The 27,754-nt window shown below is 37.7% G+C and overlaps 1 protein-coding gene across 5 annotated transcripts in view; it reads right to left on the reverse strand.

Moving 5' to 3' along the window:
• The window catches only part of VPS50 (VPS50 subunit of EARP/GARPII complex), a 194,419-nt gene that overhangs the window by 111,615 nt on the left and 55,050 nt on the right, over positions 1 to 27,754 (reverse strand). For all 5 annotated transcript variants that reach the window (XM_077808090.1, XM_077808088.1, XM_077808089.1 and 2 more), the window contains 4 exons: positions 23,892 to 23,934; positions 19,387 to 19,485; positions 15,999 to 16,139; positions 6,925 to 7,060 (listed from right to left, as the gene is read on the reverse strand). In XM_077808090.1, the coding sequence (XP_077664216.1) occupies positions 6,925 to 7,060; positions 15,999 to 16,139; positions 19,387 to 19,485; positions 23,892 to 23,934 (419 nt within the window). The remainder of the gene's footprint in view (positions 1 to 6,924; positions 7,061 to 15,998; positions 16,140 to 19,386; positions 19,486 to 23,891; positions 23,935 to 27,754) is intronic.

The following is a 27,754-nucleotide window of genomic DNA, read 5'->3' on the forward strand; positions in this document are numbered from 1 at the left end:
TAAAAAGAATAAAAATAAATTGTAGAATTTGGTTGCGTTTACATATCAGTTCAAGAATAGCAACTACAATATTCAAATTTGTCTACTTAAATTAACAGCATTATTTGCGCAAGGAAGGCACTAGTTATTTGTACTAAAATAAGAAAGACATTTAAGGAAAAATACATTAATTTTCCCCATTTTTCCCCAATAACCATTCTGCCACTTTTTCTTAAGAAAAAGAAATGTCCTATGAAATGTCATGATAAAACAATCTCCTTACTCTCTGTAGATATATAAACTAAAGTTTAATACCCATGTCCAAAAAATTCATATTGTTCTCATGAAGGCAGCAATTCTGAGTGACAAATGTACCTGCTTGAGCTAAGTGATTTACCATGCAAAATTCAGCCAAGATATAAATATGAAGAATGAACCACCCGGCTAGCTACATACTAAACAGATGCATCTTTTTCTCTGAATCATCAGGATAATGTAAATGGATATTGCAGTCATTACGAGTTCTTTAGACGTTACTGTGACCTACTCTGCTGTGGCATAATTCGGCAAAGACAAATCAAGCCTGAATTATAGATCAACTTGTCTTTGACCTACTTACAACACTAGGCCAACAATGCTTGGCTTAGGCTGAAATGTTGGTCATCTCTCCTGCCAAACATGGGGGAATGGATGGGTGGGTGGATTGATACCAAACAGATGTCTAGTACACACAGAGGGCCATTGCTATACACTTTTATTAAAAAGTTTCTGAGGCTCTTGTTTTGAGCCCCATCAGGCTGGATGGGTCTGGTTTTCTGTCTTTTATCCAATATTATGGGGAGCTATTTCTCACATAGAATCATAGAACTGCAAGGGACCTTGAGAGGTCATCTAGTCCAGTCCCCTGTACTCATGGCAGGGCTAAGTATTATCTAGACCATCCCTGACAGGTGTTTGTCCAACCTGCTCTTAAAAATCCCCAATGATGGAGATTCCACTACCTCCCTAGGTAATTTATTTCAGTGCTTAACCACTCTGACAGTTAGGAAGTTTTTCCTAATGTCTAACCTAAACCGCCCTTGTTGCCATTTAAGCCCATTGCTTCTTGTCCTATCCTCAGAGATTAAGAAGAACTATTTTTCTCCCTCCTCCTTTTGTGTACTTGAAAACTGTTATGCCCCCTCTCAGTCTTCTATTCTCCAGACTAAACAAGCCCCATTTTTTCAATCTTCCCTCATAGGTCATCTTTTCTAGACCTTTAATCATTTTTGTTGTTCTCTGGACTTTCTCCAATTTGTCCACATCTTTCCTGAAATGTGGTGCCCAGAACCGGATACAATACTCCAGTTGAGGCCTAATCAGCGTGGAGTAGAGCGGAAGAATTATTTCTCGTGTCTTGCTTACCATAGTCCTGCTAATACATCCCAAAATGATGTTTGCTTTTTTGGCAACAGCGTTACACTGTTGGCTCATATTTAGCTTGTGATCCACTCTGACCTCCAGATACTTCTTCCTAGGGAGTCATTTCCCATTTTGTATATGTACAACTGATTGTTCCTTCCTAAGTGGAGTACTTTGCATTTGTCCTTATTGAATTTCATCCTATTTACTTCAGACCATTTCTCCAGTTTGTTCAGATCATTTTGAATTTTAATCCTATTCTCCAAAGGACTTGCAACCCCTCTCAGCTTGGTATAATCTGCAAACTTTATAAGTATAGTCTCTATGCCATTATCTAAATCATTGATAAAGATATTGAACAGAACCAGACCCAGAACCAATCCCTGCAGGACCCCACTCATTATGTCCTTCCAGCAATACTGTGAACCACTGATAACTACTCTCTGGGAACGATTTTCCAACCAGTTATGCACCCACCTTATGCAGCTATATGAATTTGAAATCACCTCCTTTTGCCCTAAGTGTTATATAAAAAACTTCTAAAAGGAATACAAAGGCATTTTGTTTTATGGAATTTGGAATAGATGGAAAAATATGCAATTGTGCATGATTTCAGGTGAAGGTGAAAATCAGAGGCATCTGGAGATCTATTCGTCTAGATAGCTGATTTAGGTATACAACGTCTCTAGTTTCCCACAAAAATTTCTACTTTGTAAACTTAGTAAAGTTTTATTTCAGTCCTGGGAATAAGAAAGGCTTTTTTTGTTGCCTCCTTGCTAGACAGGCACAACACAAACCATTTTCAGCTAGATTCATTCTCTGAAACTTCCTCCACCTTTGCTGGATAACAAAAGTGTTTTTCTAATAACCAAAGCTCGAGAATGAATTTTGGAAGTTGTCTTTTCAACTCTTTCCTCTACTGTAATGTTGTTAGTTCTTTTCTGGTTACAGATATGATGCATGGATCCCGATCCTTCAAAGGCTTATTCATGTGATTAACTTTCCATAACAGTACATAATGTGAAACAGATGCGCAAACCTTTGCAGGACTGGAGCATTCCTTTGTTGATAGCTTTTGTGACTGGAAGTTTTCAGAGATTACTTCAGAAGGAACAAAACTATTTGTAGTAAACATCTAATTAAGCTCCTAACTGTGCAGGTAAATTTGAAAACAACTTTATAGTAGTTCACTAATTAACTAGTAGTTTATTAGGTATTTGGCATTGCAAGCTCTCTGTCTTGTATAGCCTGCATCATATACCATACAAAAAGTTCTGATTGTTTTGGGTTAAAGAGTTTTGTCATTTTAAAATTATTTTATAACGTAAGTAGATATCTGATGATAGTGCTGAAAAGCCAATCCAGGATTGGGACTTTATATATTTGTACAATGCCTAGCACAAATGGGGCCCTGATCCCTAACTGAGTCCTTTAGGTACTACCATGATAGAAATAATAGCAATAATGTTGGACACTGTACAAACAGAGAATCTCTGCCCTGGAGGGACTGCAATCTAAACATGCCATCCAAAACCTGGGTTTTGTTAACACCTATTTAACTGAAATGACCTATAAACAATAGGAAGAAAAAATTACTTTGTTAAGATTCCACAATCCCTACTCTTTCAATTACATGCTGGGAAAATTCACAGTAAACATCCAAGACCTCAAACAAATCCTCCAACAAAACCATAGAAAAGTAATCACACAGGATTATTTTCAGGTCATCTTTGTAAATCATGAAGCAGCTAAAAAAGCGCACAAGCCTATTTCCCCCTCTCTGCATATTTGTGAGTCAACTTTAAATGTGTTTGTTTTTGAAAAATAGTATGGACTATTAAATATCACAGACAAAAACGATCATGCCAATTAAATTTAGAGTGCACCGCAGTGTAAAAGCATATTTTTACATGATGACCAAGCTTCACCTTTCTGAGATGAAAATACTGGCTTGTCAAATTTATGATGTAACATGAATTTATAAACAAAAGTGAAATTACAGAAAAAGTAGCAATAATTAGAGTGTCTCAGAATGTCATTATAGGTTGCAGTGGTTATAAATTCAATTCACTAGATTTATTTTCACTTAGATTTAACAAACTATATATAATGTTAATCGTGTATGATATTTCAAATATTACATTTTACCAATTTATCAGATGTGATCACTCAGGAATAATAGTTCTATTCTAATAAAATAGAAATTTTTTGTTATAATTTATTGCTTCTCAGTTATGACAGTATTCAACAAATGAAATCTGATAGCTTTATTTCTCATTTTATGAGACATACTAAAATATTAACATACCATAAAAATATGTTTTAGGATGTATGTGTTTGTATCTAGAGTTAACCATCTATCTATCTTCATTACTTAAACCCATTTTCAAGGGTTTTTTTTATAAACTGGTCCTAAAAAAAATTTCTCTAAGGGCAAACTAACACTGTGAACCAGAAAAAAATTATTTTCTTGTCTTAGGAGCTGATCTTGCAACCTACACTCACCCAGTAGTTTTTACTTGCAATTCCCCTAATCTTAGTGGGGTCACCTGTGTAGGGACTTCTCTACTTCCAGCTACACATGATCACAGTAGAATTCCAGATATTAATCACAAAACCAAGTGGGGGTAACTCTTGGAAGCAAGTGTGACTTCTTGGGGAGAGAGGGGGCTGAACAGAATCACTGCTGCCTTGATATTAATGACTCTGTACAACTATAAAAATGTATTAGCTAAACACTAGTAACTGAGATGTCCACAGTGTTTCTAAAAATGTTATTCTCAGCAACTACCACCTTACAACAAGATCCCCAGGTAAAGTATTAAGGGAAAATAGGCAATAAGAATAAATAGAAGCCCCTAAATAGAAGTAAATTTTGCACTGAAATCTGAAGAAACAAAAAAAGCGCTAAACTTTCAAGAGACCCAGTTTATATAAAGGTGCAAAAAAATTTGTCTCACACACACCCTGGAATTAAAGTATTTGTTGACTCTTACTACAGTACCTCAAAAAGTGGACTAATTTACAAAGTGAAAACATGTAGGAAACTGACTGATTATTCAGATACCTTTAATTCTTCACAAATAGAAAAAATGTTTAGTCGCATTTACATTTTAAAGTTATGTAAGCACAATACAGGCATTAAAATAATTACAAGTCTAAGTAAACATAAGCCATGATGACGTACATTATGTCTACTATCCATGTAAGAACCATTTGGACAAGCTGCAGTCTACTGTCATGGAAAGAGCTATGCAATTAATGTCTTCTGAATCCACTGCTTCTCACTCGTACTCTTGGAGTTCTGTACCATGAGCAAGAGACACTTGATCTATTAGAAGTACTTTGTGAACACTTTTTACTGTAAGTAAAAAAGCACAATAAGGGAAGAATCTAGAGCAGTAGTTCCCAAACTTTAAGAATGTGTGAACCCCTTTCACTAAATTGTCAAGTCTCGTGAATCCCCTCCTAAAAATGAGTATTTCCAGGGATTTTCTCCTTTACCTGAGTATAAATTATAAAAGCAGTGATCTTGGAAATATAAAATTTGTTTTATGACATGCTCATTACACACTATTTATTATTATTATTATTTATCATTACAGTATTTTATTACATTATGAAAACGGCAACACTCTTCCAAGATCTCACTTTCATAGCTTATATCACTTTGAATAAGCCTGTTCTAAGACAGGGCTCCAATGTTTCATCAAGGAGTATCAAATGTGAAAGCATGAAGGTATTTAAGCCAGCTCAAAGAGTTCCTCCTACACAAGCATTCAGGTCTGGAGCAGTCCAGGCAAACAACGCATGTTACAACGAAGCTTAAACTTGTTCTTCATAATAATTTTAAAAACAATGCCAGCCGCCGGTTTAAAAACAGCCAAAAATATCCACCTCCCTTTTCATTTCTTATAAGGAGTCTTGAAGTTTAAATCTCTTCAGTGTGATAGATATGCTTGCTTTGATCTGCTTAGCTCTTGGAAGTCCAGGGGCTCCGGGCTGCTAGTCCCATGCTCCCTACGGACAGCTCTGTCCGCTATTAGGGAATTTTTTCCCCGAGAACCCCCTGTAACATTCACAAACCCCAGTTTGGGAACCACTGATCTAGAGACAGCCTTAGGTTCATGCCTCAAACTGATGAGATCCAGCTACACATACAGAAATTATAATGCTCATTCAACAGCTTCAGTCTACTGGGTTTCACTATTTGAACTAGTATAATGTACACATTATAGTAAACTATCCTACAGCTCCCTCTGCTGTGTCCTCCTGCTCCACACACTGCATGGTCTTGTTGACCTTTATAGTTTATCTACAGAATGTATCATAGCCATTAAATATAGACATTAAATAAACTAGTAATGCACATTGGAAAACATAACCCCAACTATACATACAATATGATAGGGGCTAATTTAGCTACAACTAATCAGGAGAAAGATCTTGGAGTCATCGTGGATAGTTCTCTGAAGACCTCCACACAGTGCGCAGTGGCAGTCTAAATAGCAAACAGGATGTTGGGAATTGTTAAAAAAGGGACAGAGAATAAGACGGAGAATATCTTATTGCCCTTATAAAAATCCCTGGTACGACCACATCTTGAATACTGTGTACAGATGTGGTCTCCTCATCTCAAAAAAGATATACTGGCATTAGAAAAGGTTCAGAAAAGGGCAACTAAAATGATTAGGGGATTGGAACGGATCCCATATCCCTATAGTCACAATGTGCCATGGAACAGGCGGGTTTTAAGGCAGAGGTTCTGGATTTCCTGGATGTAAAGTGAAGGAGCGTTGCAGGCCTTAGGGTGGCAGTTCCAGGTGTGTAAGTTGGCATAGAAGTGCAAAGATCAGACTGAGCGAAGATGACAAAGGCTGTAGTAAGGAGAATCACTTCCAAAACATTCCAAAAAATAATTGAATTGATTAACAGAGAATCATATTACTCGGTTTTAAAGCTACTTCCCCCAATAAACATCCCAGTAGCCCAATTTACTAAACTTAAAGTCTGTTTTACACATTTTGACATAGTTCCAAGAAATCTGAAACATAAAATTGATACCTTGCCTGTTTCTCACCTAAGAAACAGTTGCAGCCCTTAAAATTACCAGTTTTATATATGAAGCTTTAAATTGCTTAAGACACTCAAGTATTCAGCAGTATTTGTTTTTTCTATACTAAATTCAAGGAAGTATGGATTAATAATGACTCCAAATGCAAGCATATAATGTTAAAGGGGAAAAAATTAAGTTTTTAAGGAATGACACACTCTAGTTGACATCTGGATATTTTAAAGAATAGTTTAATAAACAATCGGATTATTTATAGTCTCCAAAGTAATGTTTCTGTGTGCACGCGCGTGTGTGATTACACATGTAAACAGTAGTAACTACATACTGGAGATAAGCAAAACAAACAATAACATTTAAGATATTATAGGGTCAGGGCCACAGAAGTACCTGACTAGAAACTAGTAACCTGAACACTTGTATTTTATTTTCAAACAGAATACAAGAGAATTAGTTCAAAAGTCATATCTTACCAGAAGACGAAGCAGTTCCCTCATCTCGGTCATGTTTCTCATGCCATTCCATCGTTCGATAATAACTAAGCATGACTTCCCAGAGTGCTTTGCAGAGGTCAGCAAGACATGGAATGTAGCTGTCTGATGTAATATGCTACAGAAAAGAAAAGTTAGGCCTGTGAGAAAACTAACAGTTCAGCTCAGTTTTCCGAATAAACAAAAAAAAGAGGCTGTTTTGCCATTTGTTACCCAGTCCCAACATGGGATTGTGAAGTGCTTAATACTTACGAGTTTTAGTTTCAAATAAAAATGTTAGAGAGTTACTTTAGGTCTTATATTGGTTGCGAAACATACAATACGAACTGCACCATTAAAAGTTTACACAGTCATCCCTGTTTTGGAGGGGACTACAATCTGTGAATGTCCACTCAATGCTTGGCTCTCTACAAGGACTAATTTGTTAAGATGCTGGTTTTGATATTTCGACCACTGTTCACTAGAAACCGGACCAATGCCAAACATTTATTTCACATGTATTTATCCTAATTGTATCTCTAGCACAGTCAGAATAAAAAGGGAGTCAGTGTAGTCTATTGGCTAGGGTACAGGACAGTTTGGAGATCTAGACTCTGCCCCGGCTCTGCCATTGGTCCACTGGGTGACCTTGTGGACAGATTACTTTCTCTTTCTGTGCCTCTGTTTCCTCTCTCACCCTTTTCCTGCCTTATCTATTTAGAGTGTAAGCTCCTCAAAGCAGGTTTTGTCTCTCCGCGTTTGCACAGTACCCAGTACAATGGGGCCCCTATCTTGCTTAAAGGCTCCGGACACCACAATAATTAAATTACTCTAATATGTGCAGTAGCACCGAGAGGCCAACTTGATTTGTCTAGATTGTCCAAATTGTCTAGATTGAAGGCTAAGCAAAACCCTCTCAAACACTGCCATTTGCGTTTTAAGATTTCATTAGAGAGCAGACCATCAACCTCATAAAAAGGCTTTAATTGAATATAATACATATTTCTACACTGGAGTTATGCAGCAAGAAACCAAATACATTCATCTCCTATGTGGTAAGGGCAAGCAGAGACAGCACAGAGATCGTGCAATATATGAGATGATAAACTCATCATTCTGGTTCATTTGCCATCAAGAGGCAAAGCCTCAAATCTGGATGAAAATTTAAAAGAATGGGTCCGATTGAGTCTGCATTTTAGAGTGCTGTTGCTTCATGACGTTCATGTTTAAATGTTCCCACGTAGGCCTGAAATTAACACTTAAATTACGTGAATCGAGTTGTGGTGAGCAGTTCATACATTTCTGCTGTTTCTTTACCCAAAGTAAACTTCTGCAAGGTTAGGTTATGATAAAAACTAGAATTACTTTGCAAAGTTTACTATGTTGTCACTATACTCCTTACTTAGCCTCCCACAATACCTATGATTTAACTTTTAATTCTCAGTGAAGTTTGTTCAATGGCTGTATAAGGCTTCAAACATACGAGGTACCCACTCACGTAAAAATCAATATGTCAAAACCTTAGCTATTCTGTTTTAAACACACAAAATAATGGAATCCTATCCAAATTATCTAAATTACCAAATACTACATACATAGGGCTAAAATTTTAGCATCAGTTTCATTCCAAGGGATTCACATCTTTTGATTATCTACTGATCTATTATTTGTGGTTTCTTAACACTGAGAATTCTTAGTGGTCAAAAGATGTTTGAAGAAAAAGTAGGTAAACATTTGAAAATTAAGTGTGGTTTGATAGCAAATATAAACTGGAGAGATATACAAATAAATGTGGAGGTTACTTAAGCCTTCCCATTTTCTCAGCTTTATTAGAAACAATTATAATCTGAAATGGAAGCATACTTTTATTTTCTACTCAGTCAGGTTCACTTGTCTCTCTCACTTGAGTAATATTCCTGGTTGTAAGATACACTGCTCAGGCCATTCATATTCACTTACACTCTGCCAGTGATTAAATACTCATGAGGATCATTCTTTAGAGTTAATATATGTCCCTGGTGAAAGTATCTTGAGACCTCACATTAATCATTAAGTCTTTTCAGTTTTTTTATTATTAATTATAATTCTGGGCAGATTTCATATCGAGTCAACAGAACTGCACAGTGTAAATAAGTTGGGCACCTGTGAGTACAATCTTCGACAACCATATGGCCATAAATTACTAAGTTATAGCACCAGTCCTCTCTAAAACATGAAGAAAAGATGGCACCGTGTTTAAGATAACAAAAAAAGTCTCCTGCTGATGTTATTCATAGACATATCATAGACACTATATATATTGTCAAAACTAAGACCAAAATTTTGTAGTATTATATTTTATTTATATTAAATTGCTACCAGATGCTTAACACAATATTTACAATGATGAGAAAGGAATACAAGCAAAAAGAGGAAAAGAACAGGTTAAAGAATATTTAAATGAGTTAGACGTAATCAAGTTGGCAGGCCCTGATCAAATTCATCCCAGGGTACATAAGGAATTAGCTGAAGCTATCTTGGGACTGTTAGTGATTATCTTTGAGAACTCCTGGAGAACAGCTGAGGTCCCAGAGGAGGAGAAACACAGTACCTATATCTTTAAAAAGGGGAACAAAGAGGACCCAGAGATCTGTAGATCAGAAGGCCTGACTCTGAAACCTGGAAAGATATTGGAACAAATTATCATCAATATGTAACCACCTATAGGATGTGTGTTATAAGTAATATCCAATATGAATTTGGCAAGAATAATGCCAAAACAACCTAGTTTCCTTCTTTGACTGAGTTACTGGCCTAATGGATAGGGGGAAGCTGTAGATGCGATATATATCCTGATTTGAGTAAGGCTTTTCAGACAGTTTCACATGACACTCTCATAAGCAAATTAGAAAAATGTGTTCTTGGTGCAATTACTATAAGGCCATCCTCAAAGAGTAGTTATCAAGGGTTCACTGGCAAAATGGGGAGATGTATCAAGCAGGGTCACATACAGGTTTGTCCTGTGTCTGGTACTATTCAATATTTTCATTAATGACCTGGATAACAGAGTTGGGAATATGCTTATGAAGTTTGCAGGTGACACCACTGGGAGGGGTTGCTGACACTTTGGATGACAGGATTAGAATACAAAATAATCTTGACAAATTGGAGAACTGGTCTGAATTCAACAAGATGAAATTAAAGAAAGACAAGACAAGTACAATATACTACACTTAAAAAGAAAAAAAAATCAAATGCACAGCTAAAAAAGGGGGAAAACTGGCTAGTGGTAGTACTGCTGAAAAGGATCTGGGGGTTATAGTGAATCACAAAGTGATTATGAGTCAACAATGTGATTCAGTTGCAAAAAAAGGCTAATATTGTGGGGTGTATTAACAGGACCGTCATATATTAGACAGGAGGTAATTGTCCCATTCTACTTGGCACCCCAGCTGGAGAACTGTGTCCAGTTCTGGGCACCACACTTTAAGAAAGACGTGGACAAATTGGAGAGAGTCCAGAAGACAGCTACAAAAATGATAAAAGGTTTAGAAAACCTGACTTATTAAAGGTTAAAAAACTGGGTATGTTTAGGTCTTGAAAAAGAAGAGTGTGGGGGAGGGGGACCTGATTAAAGTCTTCAGATATGGCTCTTATAAAGAGGACTCTGATAAATTGTTCTCCAGGTGCACTCAAGGTAGAATACGAAGTAATCGGCTTATAATGCAGCAAGGGAGATTTAGGTTAGATATTAGGAAAAACTTTAACTACAAGGGATTGTTAAGTTCTAAAATAGGCTTTCAAGGGAGGACATGGAATTCCCCCCTTTGGAAATTTTTTAAGAACAGGTTACACAAACACCTGTCAGGGATGGTCTAGATATACTTGATCCTGCCTCAGCACATAGGGCGGACTAGATGACCTTTCAATGCTCATTCCAGCCCTACAATTCTGTCATTTTATGATTTTGCTTAACTCAGCAAGCTACCCTGCCATTTCAATTGGCTGTGTCATCCTCTATTACCTCCCCTAAATGGTTATGTAAGTTGCTCTGCGCTGTTAAAAACAGCTATATTTCACATCAAAACGAGCTGCATTTAATTCATGAAGGGATACACAATAATTTGGATTGATTTGTGCCATATGAATGTAAATAATCTTTCAAAACTATCATGTTACTTCAAACAGTATTCACATGTTAATACTTTAGATAGTTTAATGTGCTCCTGACATAATGAATTCTCAAGGTGGTCATGCATTATAAGAAACATAATCCACTTTGCTTGAATAAATCCATACAAATAGCACTTAGCATGTGAGGAACCATGCTGGTCCATTCACTGACCAGTAACCATAGTGCTTCTAGCGTAGTTGGCAAGAACCAATATAAAAACATACTGAGACACAGTGAACTAAGAACAAAAACTTAAATCTTTCAGATCTCTAAATGGAGATGTTTCTACTTCAAGATAGCCAGCAAGCTTAAACAGAAAACAACAGTACACCGGACCCTCGCTAGAACGTGCATCTGTATGTCGCGATTTTGCATACAACGTTGTCGTGGCCTTGGATTCCAAATTTAATTACTTTAATTGCAACTAATTTCCCCACGTTAACGTGGTACCGTGCATGGATCCCAAATCCCGCGTTCTAGCGAGGGTCTCGTATACTGATTAGGTCCCAAAATAAATCCATTTTCACAAGGCAGGTAAGTAAAATGAACAGCTGAATTTCTTTGAACTAGGCTCAGGGAAACAAAATTAATGTATAGGGAACATATCTCAAAGCTTCTCTGCTGCAGAACTAATCAACAGAAAAGAAGGATGTGTAGCAGTTCGGACAGAACATGCCCACAGAACAAACAAGCTCAGCAAGGAAGTTAATTGAACAACAGGCTTGCAACAGGCTTATTAGGACACTGGCTTGCAATATGCTGTACATGACCAAGAACGAATGAAGAGAAAATAATGCTTTTTTACATTAGCATGCAATCAAAACCTGACTTCGGAACAAGTATACATATAAAATAAATAGGTAATATATATTATGGTAGATTCAGCGCAAAATACAGACAAACATTTTAGCATTCCATATACAGTGTTCACTGAAGGTTTATAGACAGGTTATTTTAGTGGTAAAAAAAAAAACCCACTACTGCAAAGAACATGAATGCAAGAAATTTTGAAAATAAAGTTTCTCAAGTATGGATATCCTCACCTGGGACTCCAGCAGTCACTATTCAAGAATAACAAAAGAGTACTTTTCAGGAATCTGCAAGTGCCATCACAGCATCCTAAATCTATTGATTTGGCATACGTTTTTGTTATACAAGCAAACGTCCCTGGAGACATTCTGAATTTCATTCCAGAACACACATCAAACAGAGTCAAATGGGTTCATCAGAAAGATTTCCAGAAAATCACAACAGTAAATCTACTCAAAGGGAAGATTTAAAATTTAATATGACTGAAAATGTTTAATTTGACTAAGCAGCCTGGGGCTGATTAGCTACTTTTATGTTAAAAGTTTCCTGATTTTACATTGTAATGAACATACAGGGTCCTAGCTCTATTAGATACAGACAAATAAAGCTGATTTTTTTAGTCTCAGACTACTTACTACCTGGCAACCTTGATACAAGTGCTGAATATGGTGGGTTCCTTTTTATGAAGAAGTGGAAATGAAATAGAATTGCTGTAATGTTCCAGCCTGAAAGTTTTATTCAGTCTTACTTCTCCTATGAAGGTATTGCAATAGGCAATTACATTTAAACCTAATTGGGCCTAGTCAAAGAACTGGTTCCACCAATGGACAGACTTAGACACTGACCACATCCTGCAATAGGAAGACACCATAAAAGCCTATTGATGGGGAGGTACTGAACAGCAAGAGGGCTTGTTTTTTTTTTATCTTAAAAAGGAAGTTAACTCTCAGTTGAGAGCTCCAAACCTTGAGTCCAGGGAGAGAATGACAAAGTACCTGGGGAAAGAAGCAATTGAAGTAGACTCAGAGGGGCAGATTTGAAATCCAGAAAGTAACTCAGGAATTGTCAGTCCTGTGGAGGAACCAGGGAAGCCCAATTTTGAGAGACACCTGTTTGTTGGATTTGTATCATCTTGTTGACTTTTGACATGAATTAAAGCGATTTTGCACTAAGCATTTTGATCTCAAAAAGAAAAGGAGTACTTGTGGCACCTTAGAGACTAACCAATTTATTTGAGCATAAGCTTTCATGAGCTACAGCTCACTTCATCGGATGCATCGGATTCATTGGTCTCAGTAAGTTTCTGCAATCATTGCCACACAAAGTCATTCTTTTCACAATTTGTGCAAAAGTCCATGTTCAAATGTGGAAATGGTTGGGGGCGGGGGGAAGAGAGAGAGAGAGAGAGAGAAGAGAGAGTTTGCTTTTGGCTCTCAACCTGAGAATGAGTCTTATTGAAAAATACATTTCAATTTTTCATTAGAATATCAAAAAATGAACCAACTAATTGTGCAGCCAACATTTTACAGAACTATTTGAAATACATACGAATACTAGCCTTAATTGTCACTTTGCACTAGATCCTTGAGATACACAGAGTTTACCAAGAAAGTGAGGAATGTGTTTCAAGAATTTTAAATCATCATCATACCATATTTCAAGAGAACTTCATATTATTGTGCCATATTCATTGTGCCTTAAATACAGGGACATCTTTTGCTGTGCATCAAATCTCTTTATACAGAGAACCAGACAGTAACCTCTGAAGTGCCACATAACTTGAAAATATCAGTTATTTGCTTTGTTCACAAAGAAAGAAAATCAATTAAGCTAATGACATATGAAACCATGTTGTAATTCAGAGAAGGTAAGCTGTTTTAAGAAAACATGGAATTGAGAATTTCCAGTAACATATAAATCTTTCTACATAGTAAGGATGTAAGCAGGAGTGGAGACTACCAACACTACACAGTTAATTGAGAGTCTGAAAGAAATTGGACCAGCACATTACTATAGTCTGCAAACAATTAAATTAGGTAGTGTTACAAATATCAGTGAAGAAAGGGAATCACTACAGAGGACTCTAGAAAGTCATGGAAGGGAGAGGAAACAGCAGAATTCAATTTTAAAAAAAACAATGCTAAAAGAATTTTTTTTAATTTTTTTTTTTTAAAAAATCAAAGTTTAAGAGAATGAAGAAACATGAAAAAGCAGCAGACTTCAGAGAGAATGAAGGGGTTCTCAAACTTCACTGCACTGCGACCCGCTTCTGACAACAAAAATTACTACACAACCCCAGGACAGAGGACCGAAGCCTGAGCCCACCTGAGCTCCACTGCCCTGGGTGGGGGAGCAAAGCCAGAGACCCATTGTCCTGGGCAGGAGGAACAAAGCAAAAGCCCAGGGGCTTCAGCCCCAGGCAGGGGGCCTGTAACCTGAGCCCCACCATCCCAGGCTGAAGCCCTCAGCCTTTGGCCCTGGCTGGTAGGGCTTAGGCTTTGGCCCTGGGCCCCAGCAAGTCTAATGCCAGCCCTTGCGACCCCATTAAAATGGGGTCATGACCCATTTTGGGGTCCCGACACACAGTTTGAGAACGCCTGAGAACGCCTGGTTTAGTGAACAGAGCAAGGGATTTGGTGTCTTCATTCTTTTTACCACATTGTGCATCAATTTATCTGTATAATGGAAATGCCATCCACTGCTGGTCCCTGCCACTTCTCTACTCCACCCTTCTGGAGCCTTATTGGATAAGCCCTTCCTCTCCTCTGAAGGTGATTTGAAAATCAGCTTCCCAGTACCACAGATCTTAGGGTCTGTACTCTTCTTTTCAAAATATATTTTGGGCCTGAAATCAACATGAGTGTCCTATTAAATAAAATAAAAAAAAATCTTAAATGCAGAAGTGTTTACTGGTTGAAGCTAAGCAATTCCAGAACATTTCTAAGAAATGAAAGAGCAGCATAATAATCAGTGAAGGAATTTTAATCTTTTTGCTACTATACTTCGATTTAATAGAATGACTGAAGGAGCTGGTCAGAAGTTTGAGTTAGTCAAGGTTTGGTCAAGTGTGAGAATATTTGAGGGCTCAATCTGTGATACACAAATTTCTTTCAGTACCTTCAATCTAGAGACACAATTTCAAGTTTCATGTCAATGTCTGGCTGAACTGAAGTACCTCTGAGCTCACTAATTTTCCACTATTTTTTCAAAAAGTAATGAAATCCCTCAGAGTTTAATGGTATGATCACAAATGAAGCAAGATAAAAAGTATATTGAAAGTAGCATTTAAAATAATCACTTTTTCTAATAAAATATTTTTGAAAAATTCCCAGTAATAGATGCTAGTTATACATTTATTTAATATTTTGAGGAAAGGAAATTCTTATAATTAGTTTTCTGTTTTTTAAATAGAATAGTATTCTACATCATATGTTCAAGACATTTTAATTTTTTCCAAAGTGAGAGATACACAGATACACAGCACGTGCAAGCATACTAGTTAAAGGAAAATGTATTGTAACCACATTGTGTAAGCCTCCTTTAATCAGGCTTTTGAATCTCAATATTAAAGTCATATATGGGTCTCTTTAATTTGCTGGAATTATGGACCTGACTCAAAATTAGGAGAAAAGATTCCCATTTACTTCAATCTGCTTTGGATCAAGCCTTCAGTGAAATTCACTATGTTACGCACTATTCCAACTGAGAGCCTGATCCTGAATTCACTGAAATCAATGGCAATTCTACTATTAATTTCAGTGGGTAAACATCAAGCCCTGAATTCAGAAGTATGAAGTATTTATCTCCTATTTGTGGTCTGAAATTTCTGTCTCTCTTTTTTAACACTAATTTGAGTGTATGATCACACTTTTGAATCTCAAAGTACCAAGTATCATCTTAATCCAAACCCACACAGGATTTTGATGAACTAGTCTCTCATTAACTCCATGCAAATTTTATTAAGTGATTGTAACAACAGCTGAAATTAAGATCATTTTAATAACCATAATATAAATATACACACACACACAGTCTTAAAATGAGACATGTTAAAGGTGATATGCAAAGAAAAAAGTATGCAAATACTATGTAAGACAACTATGTTACCACGTACTGTGCAGAGGTCCTTGTACTGTAGCTTCTGAAATTTGGTGTCCGAGTTTCCTGCGCACAGCTCTACGTACCCAAGAACTACTTGGAACACTGTGTTGTGAATGGCTTGAGTGAAGTGCATATGTAGTTGGTCCATCGCTGTCTGAAAAAGGAAGGAAAAGCAGAAGAGCATTACACTGATTGGTTAAGTTCATCTGGTTATCTACCAGACCTTTATGTCCTTTTCAGAGTCACTGCTCTACAGGACACATTCACCCACCTTGTAAGTGTGACCTACATTCTTTGTTCCCAGATGTATAACCTACCATTTGGCTCTGTTAAAACATATGTTGTTCAAATGAGCTCACATTACCATACAGTCTTGAAAAGAAAAGGAGTACTTGTGGCACCTTAGAGACTAACCAACTTATTTGAGCATAAGCTTTCGTGAGCTACAGCTCACTTCATCGGATGCATACTGTGGAAAGTTTAGAAGATCTTATTATATACACACAAAGCATGAAAAAACACCTCCTCCCACCCACTTTCCTGCTGTTAATAGCTTATCTAAAGTGACCACTCTCCTTACATTGTGTATGATAATCAAGGTGGGCCATTTCCAGCACAAATCCAGGGTTTAACAAGAACGTCGGGGGGGGGGGCGAGGAAAAAACAAGGGGAAATAGGCTACCTTGCATAATGACTAAGCCACTCCCAGTCTCTATTCAAGCCTAAGTTAATTGTATCCAATTTGCAAATGAATTCCAATTCAGCAGTTTCTCGCTGGAGTCTGGATTTGAAGTTTTTTTGTTGTAAAATAGTGACTTTCATGTCTGTAATCGCGTGACCAGAGAGACCAGGGAGGAGGTATTTTTTCATGCTTTGTGTGTATATAATAAGATCTTCTAAACTTTCCACAGTATGCATCCGATGAAGTGAGCTGTAGCTCACGAAAGCTTATGCTCAAATAAATTGGTTAGTCTCTAAGGTGCCACAAGTACTCCTTTTCTTTTTGCGAATACAGACTAACACGGCTGTTACTCTGAAACCTTTCATACAGTCTTGGTGGGTCTTATCATTTCATCAGTCCCTATCATTATTTACCACTTCAATTTGTGTCATCCGCAGTTTTTACCAGCAATTTTATATTTTCTTCCAGATCATTACTAAAGATAGTGAATAGCATTGGGGTGAGTACAGATCCCTGTGGGATCCCACTAGGGAAAAAAAAACAAAAACAAAAAAAACACATTCGATTACTATTTCCCATTTACAATCTTTTTAAAGATTTATCAGCTAACCTATTTTTAATCTATTTAATGTGAATTACATTGATTTTGCAGAATGCTATTTTTTTTTATCAGATCATGCAGGACAAAGCCAAATGCCTTACAGAAGGCTAAGTATATTACATTAACACAGTTATATTTACAAGCCCAAAGTTGTAATCGCATCAAAAATTATATCTAGTTTGGCAAGACCTATTTTCCACGCAAACACATTGAGTAGCATTAAATATGTTAACATCTTTAATATTTTACTGATTGCATCCCCTATCAGTTTTTCCATGATTTTGCCTAGGATCTAGATCAGTCTAACTGCCCTATAGTTTCCTGGGTTTTCCCGTTACCCTTTTTAAATATTGGTAAAACATTGTTTTTTTTTTTAAACAAATCTTGGAACACTTTGAAAGTTCCAAAGGACTGAAAAAAACTAAACAAAAAAATTAACGTTTCAGAGAGCTCCTTAGCCATTCTTTTAATATTCTTAACTCCACAGGACCAGATAAAGTTAAACACTTTTGAGTGAAAGTTAATAGTTGCCTTTTATCTTCCTCCCCAGTTACTGATGGAAGAGAGTAAGATACGAATGTCATTCTGCTTCTTTCCAAATACAGAACAGAGAAGCAAATAATCAATCGGAGCATTTTCCGCTAAACCTAGCTTGAATTACATAATCTAAATAGAATGAAAAATTAAGGCCTTAAAAAGGTTTGGTACTAAAGTTACCCAAAATGAACAGCAATTAAAATAGGGAGACTTCATTTTGTGCTCTGCATATACTGAAGTGTGTTTCAGGACATGTCTAGAACTGACATCTTTCAAATAAAAATATAGCCAATACTGAAGTATCAGTAATGTCAGTTAAGAAAAAAAGTTCCTGCTTTACGATGTATGTAAGGTCTAAAATACTACTCACTGTTTTATTCTGTTGATCAGAAAACTCTCACAAGTTAGCCACATTCATTAAAAAATGTTTAATTATTTACGTATGTTTGATTAATTTGCTTATTGACATTTCCCAACATATCATACATTATACTTTGGGTTCTATATACTTTTAAAGCCTTGTATTTAATAAATGAGTTGATTCTTCCAAATACATTAAAAAAAATTTACAGATTACCATCTTTTTCCTGACACAACTGCTTATTTTGGAGTATTTTAATACTTTTGAAAAATGCTTTAAGTTAATAAATAAAATAGGACCAAAACCAAAGCACCAAAAAACAATTTACATACACTTGAAAAATTATGTTGTTGCCACAACAACAAAAGCACTGAAAAGAGCAAATCCACATGGATGAAAGCACTGTTAAAAAATTAGCATTCTAAGGTCAACCAGGCCTCACACATTGCCAGATAAATCAACAAATCCATGACCAGGAAAACCTGGGCTAAGTCCTTACCTCATCCTCAACAGAACACAGAGATCCTGAGATAGTGTCCAAACTACCCCTTCCCTGGGGGGCTGTTTTATTGATAACCCAGAGACACCAACACCACAATACAAACCTCAGCCTAACTTTCCTCCTCAAGCTTGTCTATTACTAAGGTCTCTCCAGAACATCCTCAGTCCTAGCTCCTACTTTCCTTGAGCTCTTTAAAAAATATATATATACGGTAGTTACTGGAGAGTAGATATACGGTAGTTACTGGAGAATCATGATAACAGGGGGATCCAGTTAACTCCAACCTGGATAGTAGAGGTCGGAGTGATATATATATATCACTCCGACCTCTACTATCCAGGTTGGAGTTAACTGGATCCCCCTGTTATCATGATTCTCCAGTAACTACCGTATATCTTAATGAAACGTGACTTAACCAAAAGAGTATTGCAATCCTATCCAAGGTTTTAGATCGGCAAGACAGTTACATAAACTGGGTTTAAACTCAGCTGCAACCTCTAGTATGGAATGGCTACAACAGCTCCATATTGACCAGAAACGACATTTTGCATTACCATGCAACCGATCACAACAAATATGAGCATTGCTAAAGTCTTTATAAACACATATGCAACAAGATAGAGCGCTGTCAATAAATAAGTTTCCAAGGTAGTCCTTGCCAACTTAATATTGTGGCAGCATTTATTTTCTTTATAAAATATGAAGAATAAGTACTAACCTGTGTCTTTCCAAGTAGTCTGTAAGCCTGCTGCACCTTGGTATAATGATTGATATCAAAGTTCTTGCATATTTTGGAGAGGGCTACATCTAATTGTTCCTAATTTAATTAAAGAAGTAAATGTTAAACATTCAATAAAAGGAACCAAGGAGTTATTTTATTACACTATGAGGTTTTAATCCATATTTATTACAGGGGCTGGTAAAGTTAGCCCGACGCTTCCCATTGTAAGTCCATGTTTTCAACTCTTAACTCTGATAAACTTTAATTAGTTAGACACAAATTTGCCAGGCCAGGTGACTGCCTCAGTATTTCAGCCAAAATGGCTTAGCCATGTCTAAGTTTGAGGCTAGTGAAAAATATGCTGTTTTGCTCATGTTAAAAAGATTCTGGAGACTTCTTTGAAAAGCTCTACTGTCCAATACTGTGGAGCAGGGACTTGTAATTTTCTAGGGGCAGGCAGAGGTCTTCATGTCAGGCATGTGCCTTTTGCCATACCCATGAAAATCCACCCAAATTTGGCCAAGTTATAAGCCTTAAAAATAAATAAATAAAATAAATCGCAATTTGTACATGCTCCACAGAGACTTGTTACAGCTTCACAGCTGAAAACTCCAAAAATTCCATCCATACTGAGCATGCTCCAGCCTGGGACCAAACAGGACTTCTTCTGCAACTGCAGCCAGAATCCAGAACTTAAAGCGTGTCTCTCCTGAACTCTCAGTACTTCACACTGCTGATGCCCAGAGAGCCTTCTGAAGGAAGCTGCCTGATTCAAATGCACAAGGAACAAGAGCTGGATGCCAGGTTCGGATGGGAGTAAACTGGGACAAAAGGCCTAGGAATACACAACTTGGAATGGAGATTTTCAGGCTGGTGAAGGGGGAAGGAAACTAGGACTGAGAGCTGGGATGGAGGAATACTGACTGAGGACAGGGAGCAGAAGGGGAGACTGGAATGGGCTAGGCAAATAGATTGGGACCATAACTAAGAGCATGGGGGATATGATTCATAGATTTTTTTGTTTTATTTTTTAAGGCCAGAAGGGACTATTATTCAATCATCTAGTCTGACCTCGAAGCAGAAAGAACCAGAGTGAATACAAAATAAATTGAATATAGTTTCAGCTACTACAACTTCTGCAATTCCCCAACCAATTTTTGTGGATTTAAACCCCACTTTCCTTTTTTGTGTGTAATACAATAATTTTCCCTCCCCTACTTCTGTGTGAAAGATTCACACAAAGCAGGAACATGAGAGAGTCAAAGTGACTAAGCACAGATTGCTATCAAATGCACAATGTAAATTAAATGAAAAAATTAGAGAATTTTTCTCTTATCCTCCAGATATAGTTGTCTTAAGTATTACTTGGGTAACAGAAAATAAATATTCAGAAAAAGGCAAATTTTGAACCTAACATTGTGCTTTGAAGTAGCAGACTGACAAAATGCATGGGAAGAAACAGAAGCACTCAACAACTGAAAAGTGCCACTACTAAAAGATTAACCAGCTGAACAAGAGTTCTTATATTCTCAAATAATTGATAATATAAAACACTCCATGAAGCACAGGCTGACCTTATGTTAATCTTTGCAATGTGTATGACATAGCTAATTCCAGTGTTTAAAAGAGGACTTCTCTTTCTTGAACAGGGACAGAAGGGAGATAGGGACATCTGGTCAGACCACAGGCAGAATGCACTGTTCCCAAAAATGGAGGTGAAGGGGAGAAAGCTTGTGCCTGAAAAATGATGCTCACATCTCTACAGGTCAGGCCGGGGGGAGAGGGAGAGAATGTTGCTGGTTGGACCAAAAAGGGGATGCACCACTCCCAGTGGGGGAGAAGAATACCTGCCCCAAAATGCCTGTGCTAGTCTTCCCCTCTCCTCAAGTTTGCTGTATCCCAGTGACTGGCTAAGGGGGAGAAGGGAGACTTGTAGCTGATTGCCTCCCCCAAAAAACAAATTTAAAAACTTCTCGCTAGACTGCTGATGCCTTTTGCCTCTTCAGCTGTCCTGCCTTCCCACCCTGTAGTTCTAGATAGTGAGCTGTGTTTCCAGGATACTGTGGGTATGACCAATTGCCTGTTTTTGGGGGATGAGGAAAGGATTTTCTTTCATTGGGCCAAACTGGCTAAGGTCCAATGGGTTTTCACCTTCCTCACAGCATTGTGGAAGCACTGGTGGGGTAAAGACAACTAGGATTCGGAATTCTAATATTAAGGGAATATAGAAATGTGCAGTCTGTTGCAACTTGTGGCCACTATCCAATGTGGATAAAGGCTAAAAGGGTCAGCTCCCACAGATAAATGAGACCTGAAATTTCACTGGTAGACCCTGTGTCAAGGTTCCTCCCCCACTCTGAACGCTAGGGTACAGATGTGGGGACCTGCATGAAAACCTCCTAAGCTTATCTTTACCAGCTTAGGTCAAAACTTCCCCAAGGTACAAAATATTCCACCCTTTGTCCTTGGATTGGCCGCTACCACCACCAAACTAATACTGGTTACTGGGGAAGAGCCGTTTGGAAACGTCTTTCCCCCCAAATACTTCCCAAAACCTTGCACCCCACTTCCTGGACAAGGTTTGGTAAAAAGCCTCACCAATTTGCCTAGGTGACTACAGACCCAGACCCTTGGATCTTAAGAACAATGAACAATCCTCCCAACACTTGCACCCCCCCTTTCCTGGGAAATGTTGGATAAAAAGCCTCACCATTTTGCTTAGGTGACCACAGACCCAAACCCTTGGATCTGAGAACAATGAAAAAGCACTCAGTTTTCTTACAAGAAGACTTTTAATAGAAATAGAAGTAAATAGAAGTAAAGAAATCCCCTCTGTAAAATCAGGATGGTAGATACCTTACAGGGTAATTAGATTCAAAACACAGAGAATTCCTCTAGGCAAAACCTTAAGTTACAAAAAAGATACACAGACAGAAATAGTTATTCTATTCAGCACAATTCTTTTCTCAGCCATTTAAAGAAATCCTAATCTAACACATACCTAGCTAGATTACTTACTAAAAGTTCTAAGACTCCATTCCTGGTCTATCCCCGACAAAAGCAGCATATAGACAGACCAAGACCCTTTGTTTCTCTCCCTCCTCCCAGCTTTTGAAAGTATCTTGTCTCCTCATTGGTCATTTTGGTCAGGTGCCAGCGAGGTTACCTTTAGCTTCTTAACCCTTTACAGGTGAGAGGAGCTTTCCCCTGGCCAGGAGGGATTTCAAAGGGGTTTACCCTTCCCTTTATATTTATGACATAGGCAAAGAGGTCCACCGCAAGTTACCGGTGATTTGGTAAGAGCTTAGTAACCCCACACGGGACTCAGTTAAATGCCTGGTATGAGAGATGGGTGAGCATATACCATCCCTACCCACTGTTAAGCTACTAAAGTCTACCAGTTAAAATCCATTCCAGTGTCTATCTCTCAGTCACCTGTGTATCCTGAACAATCAAGAGCTTAAAGAAAAGGAGTACTTGTGGCACCTTAGAGACTAACCAATTTATTTGAGCATAAGCTTTCGTGAGCTACAGCTCACTTCATCGGCATCGGATGCATCCGATGAAGTGAGCTGTAGCTCACGAAAGCTTATGCTCAAATAAATTGGTTAGTCTCTAAGGTGCCACAAGTACTTCTTTTCTTTTTGTGAATACAGACTAACACGGCTGTTACTCTGAAACCAATCAAGAGCTTGAGTGTTAACATGAACTACCTGTAAATTGCTGCTGCTTCAGCAGAATTTAATACAAGGCAGGATTTACTTTACAGAGCAATGAGGAAGGATGTAGAGGTGCATGCAGCCCTTTCAGCAAATTAATTCAAAATCTGTTCAGTCGGATTATCACAAGATGAAAAGTTAGTTGCTAATAAGAATCTTGTCAGGTAGGAATCAGAAACCGTGAATCAATGAAAGAGAAGTGGGAATGTGAAATCTGAATGAAAAAAAAAGATATGCCTAGCCTGTGTTAAAAGGGAAAAATAAAAGCAACATTAATCCAACAACTATTTTAATCATTCCCACACAGAATGAGACCATGGAGGAGAAACCTATCACTAGAAGGGAAAAAAAAAAAAGGAAAGTTGTGTAGAGGTTTTAATTAGACTGAAGTGAAATATAAAAAGGACCATGAGGAAAACTTTTAAAAAAAAAATACTACAGCTGCTTCTAATCTACTCACAAACCTGACTTTCCACAAAGTATATAGAATGCCATATCCCAGATAAACTCCATTCCTTTCTGACTGCTTTAAAATTAAATGCTGGCATAAACTTTAATTAAATATAGGGCCCACAAGTATAGCTATCATACTACTGTGGGTTTAACTCTGTGCACGCAATTCCATATGAACTACAATGTCTAAAGCATTACAGAGATAACATTTTAAAGTAATTCTTATGTACAATAACTGCTAATGCCAAAATATTTGAATTAGGAAGTCACAATAAACTTTGAAATGTAAAAATATTCACATATTATAAAAATCCAAACACTAATTCTTACCTCTATTTGTTCCAAAGTGTCTTGCAGTTTTGAATTCAATTCACTAGTAAGAAAATAAAATCCTGGTATTACATTGTGTTTAAAACCAAACTAATAACTCACAGTAGTGTTTCACAGCAGATCGCTGTTCTAAAAAGTGTATGTCTGTGTAACATCATGTCACTATTATAATCCATGCTATCCTTCTAAAACCATTCATCTGCCATTAAATACAGTGCAAAGTTTAGTGCAGTTACACTAGTAACACTATAGTTATGATGGAAGAGACGCTCCATTGGCTTAGCCGGTTGGCATCCGTTTGTATTTGCACTTGCAATGAAAAAAACAGTGCAATTATTGTAGCACATTTATATTGCAGTAGTATCCAGAGACTCCAATCAGGATCAGGACTCCATTGTATCAGATACAGAGGACACACACCACCACCACCTCTGCCTTCAGGAGCTTATGAGCTAACAGTGCTGAATCCTGCAATCTGAGCTGCAAAAGTGAACCCCTGCATGTACACAGAGTCCCAATGAAATTAATGGGCACAGAAGTTCCTGAGCACAGATCAAATTGCAGAAGGGTGACCAGATAGCACCTGTGAAAAAACGGGACGGGGATGGGGGGTAATAAGCACCTATATGGGGGGGAGGGGAGTGACAGGACTGTCCCTATAAAAACGGGACATCTGGTCACCCTAAATTACGGGATCAGGGCCTGAAGATGCTGATATATAAAGTTTAGTGGGAAGACAGATGCATTTAGACATGCACACTTTCGATTTGCATAGAACTTTTATTGTAGGTTGAGAAAGTATAAGTCAACTATTCCCATCTATTCCCTACATCTGACATTTATAACATGCAAATTACTAACTATTTAAAAGCACTAACAATATTTAACAAAATTCATCTTTGGCAGAGACTAAGCATGAAAAATGTAAAGCTAACAGAGTAAAAATTATTTCTGATTAAAAATACCACAGAGGTAAAAATAGTTCCAACAGAAAACAAGATAACTTATGTTGAAATACTCAATTAAGGATAGGTTTCAGAATAGTAGCCGTGTTGTATCCGCAAAAAGAAAAGGAGTACTTGTGGCACCTTAGAGACTAACAGATTTGTTTGAGCATAAGGTTTCGTGAGCTACAGCTCACTTCATCGGATACCAATTAAGGATAGGGTATCTTTAGAAAGTGACATATGCAGAGGAATATCTTTTTACAAGAAAAAAAATAAAATTGTTCTCCACATGAACAATGCTGTTCTCTAACTTGACGGGATTTGTACAGCAATAGGAAGTGTTTCCATTTGAATACAGCGTGCCCTGGAAACAGTTTTAGCTGAGCTGGTGAGCAATCTCCTCCTGACTATGGACAATGAACAAACATCCATTCTCATCTCATGAGTGGCCAATGTAGAATAGCTATATTTCTGCCAGGTTGGTAGAAGCTTGCTTAATGGGGTTTCCCCCAAAGGCACCTGTCAGAATAGAGAGAAAAGAGTCACAAATTTAATTTTTTTAGGCAAGCCAGCCTCCAGTGCAATATTCCATCCAGAAAGCTCTGCAAGCTGCAATCAGCATAGCCAATAGAACAGAGGGAGACAGATGGACATCTTAGCAGCATCAAGTACTTTGAGTGTCTCTTAAGTAGAAGAGAAAGGGAGTAGAAAATCTTTCAGCATTTCATAATGTATCTACATAAGACCAAAGCACCAAGGTTGCATGGTCTTTGTAAACTGGCATAGTTACTTTTATCCAGAACTCAAAAACCTCTGAGGGCAAAATCCTCAAATGCTGATCCTACAACTTCTAGAGAAATGTGATCAGACGTATAAATGCTTTGAACCTATCAAGTGATAATTCCCCAGGGCACTTTCAGCTGCCAGATGCAGAAAGCAGTTGTAAATGATATTCAATAAATGATCTAGCATAGTACAGTAAATGTACAGAAAGCCAAGAGGAAGTAAAAAAACCTCAAAAGACCTCTTAAGAATCTGTCAAGTTTCCTTCTCAATGATATGCTTGGGAGAAGCCTCAATAGGGAGGGGAGATTAACAAGAACAGTTCTCCATCCATCCAGGTGAATCTTCCTTGGGTACTGATATGCATAGCTCTTTCTTGTCCACTGGAAATAAGTAATATTGTGAAACATGGACTGAGAGGGTAAATCAGAAAAAATGTCTGCTCTGGTGTTTTGTGTGCTCTTCCGAATGAAGACATGCAGAATAAGCCTTCTTGTTTTCTTTCAAAATTTAGGGAGAGGATGGGGGGTTTCATACCTAACTGAGCTGACCAAACTAAGCCTTTAACAGCCTTTTTAATTTTAGAACAGCCGGTCTTTTGGATTTAAGGCACTGGCCAGTGATAAGAGAACATATTTACTGTTTAGCACTTCTCCTGTACAATAGCTATGCATGATTCTTGGCAATACAGATGAAGTACCTTCCCCAAAGAGGTTACAACCTAAGTTAAGACAAAAAACAAGGAATGGAGAAAGATGAGGGAAAGCACAATAAGAATGTGATTACTTGAGAGACTGAAGTCTTTAAGGGTATCAATTATTTTTCCTTATATTTTATTTCAAATGTTTAAGAGGGTGTAGTTTATAAACTTCATTAAAGTACTGGATTTTGAAAAGAGACTTAGAAAAGGCAGAAGGCATGGGGGTTAGTATCAGGAAAGGGATTTAGCAATTGAGAGTTGTGTGAAGATAGCATGGGAAAAGGACACAAGGGAGGCAACCAGCTTAACAAAGAGGGCACAGAGAAGAGGGATAAAAGGAAAGCATGCAAGCATGTTGCTGTAGCCTGCTTGGGTCACCTGGAGTGCAGCAATACATTCCTCACCACCTGATTCCAGGGATGTAGACAGGTTGGGGTTTACAACTTCACATACCACATCAGAACAACAGCTAAAAAGTATGGCATTCTAGCCAGGAAAGGAAAGCTTGGACTGGACTGTCTTACCACAGGAAGAAAAGGAGTACTTGTGGCACCTTAGAGACTAACAAATTTATCTGAGCATAAGCTTTCGTGAGCTACAGCTCACTTCATCGGATGCATTCAGCTGTAGCTCACGAAAGCTTATGCTCAAATAAATTTGTTAGTCTCTAAGGTGCCACAAGTCCTCCTTTTATTTTCGCGGATACAGACTAACACGGCTGCTACTCTGAAATTTACCACAGGAGGAGCATTTACTAAACTTTCCTATGCAGCAAGTCTCTCATTTTTGCTAATTCCAACTTCTCATCTGTTACCAATCCTCCCTCTAAACACACACACACACCCAGGAGGGAAGGCTTAGCAGCCTTCTACTCTGCTATTTTACTCTGTTTGTCCAGGTGTGACATAGGTGACAACACTTCAAATAAGAGAATGATTTGTTCATTGGGGGGGGGGGGGAGAGAGGGTGGAACATTTACATATTTAGGGTGATAATCTCGCTCTAGCATCTTTATGCCAAATAAAAGGGCCAGAGCAAGTAAAGAGGCACTCCTAAACCAGCATACTACCGAGGAAGGATTCCCCCACTGCAGACACAATAAAGATGCCATCCAAGGACCCCCTTGCAAGCCAGAGGGCCATGTTAGGGAAACTGCATTAACTTAGGTAGCCATAAAGCTTTATAATTTCCTTTGGGGGCCTCTGCAGATCGAAAAGAAGCCCCGCATAAGGAGGGCACAAAGTGGCTTAAAGCTCTTAGAGGCATAGAATAGCACTTACCATTAGCATATAAATAGTTTTCACACATTGGAAGAAATTTGACTTTAAAACAGCAAAGCTATTAACATTCATAAAAAGGACTCCAATTTATATGCAGTCTGTGCACACATGGAGCAATCACAACAAGGTAAGTAATTTTGTTAATATCAGTTA

The sequence above is a fragment of the Eretmochelys imbricata genome, chromosome 2 (assembly GCF_965152235.1).
Source record: "Eretmochelys imbricata isolate rEreImb1 chromosome 2, rEreImb1.hap1, whole genome shotgun sequence".
In the NCBI taxonomy this organism is placed as follows: Eukaryota; Metazoa; Chordata; order Testudines; family Cheloniidae; genus Eretmochelys; species Eretmochelys imbricata.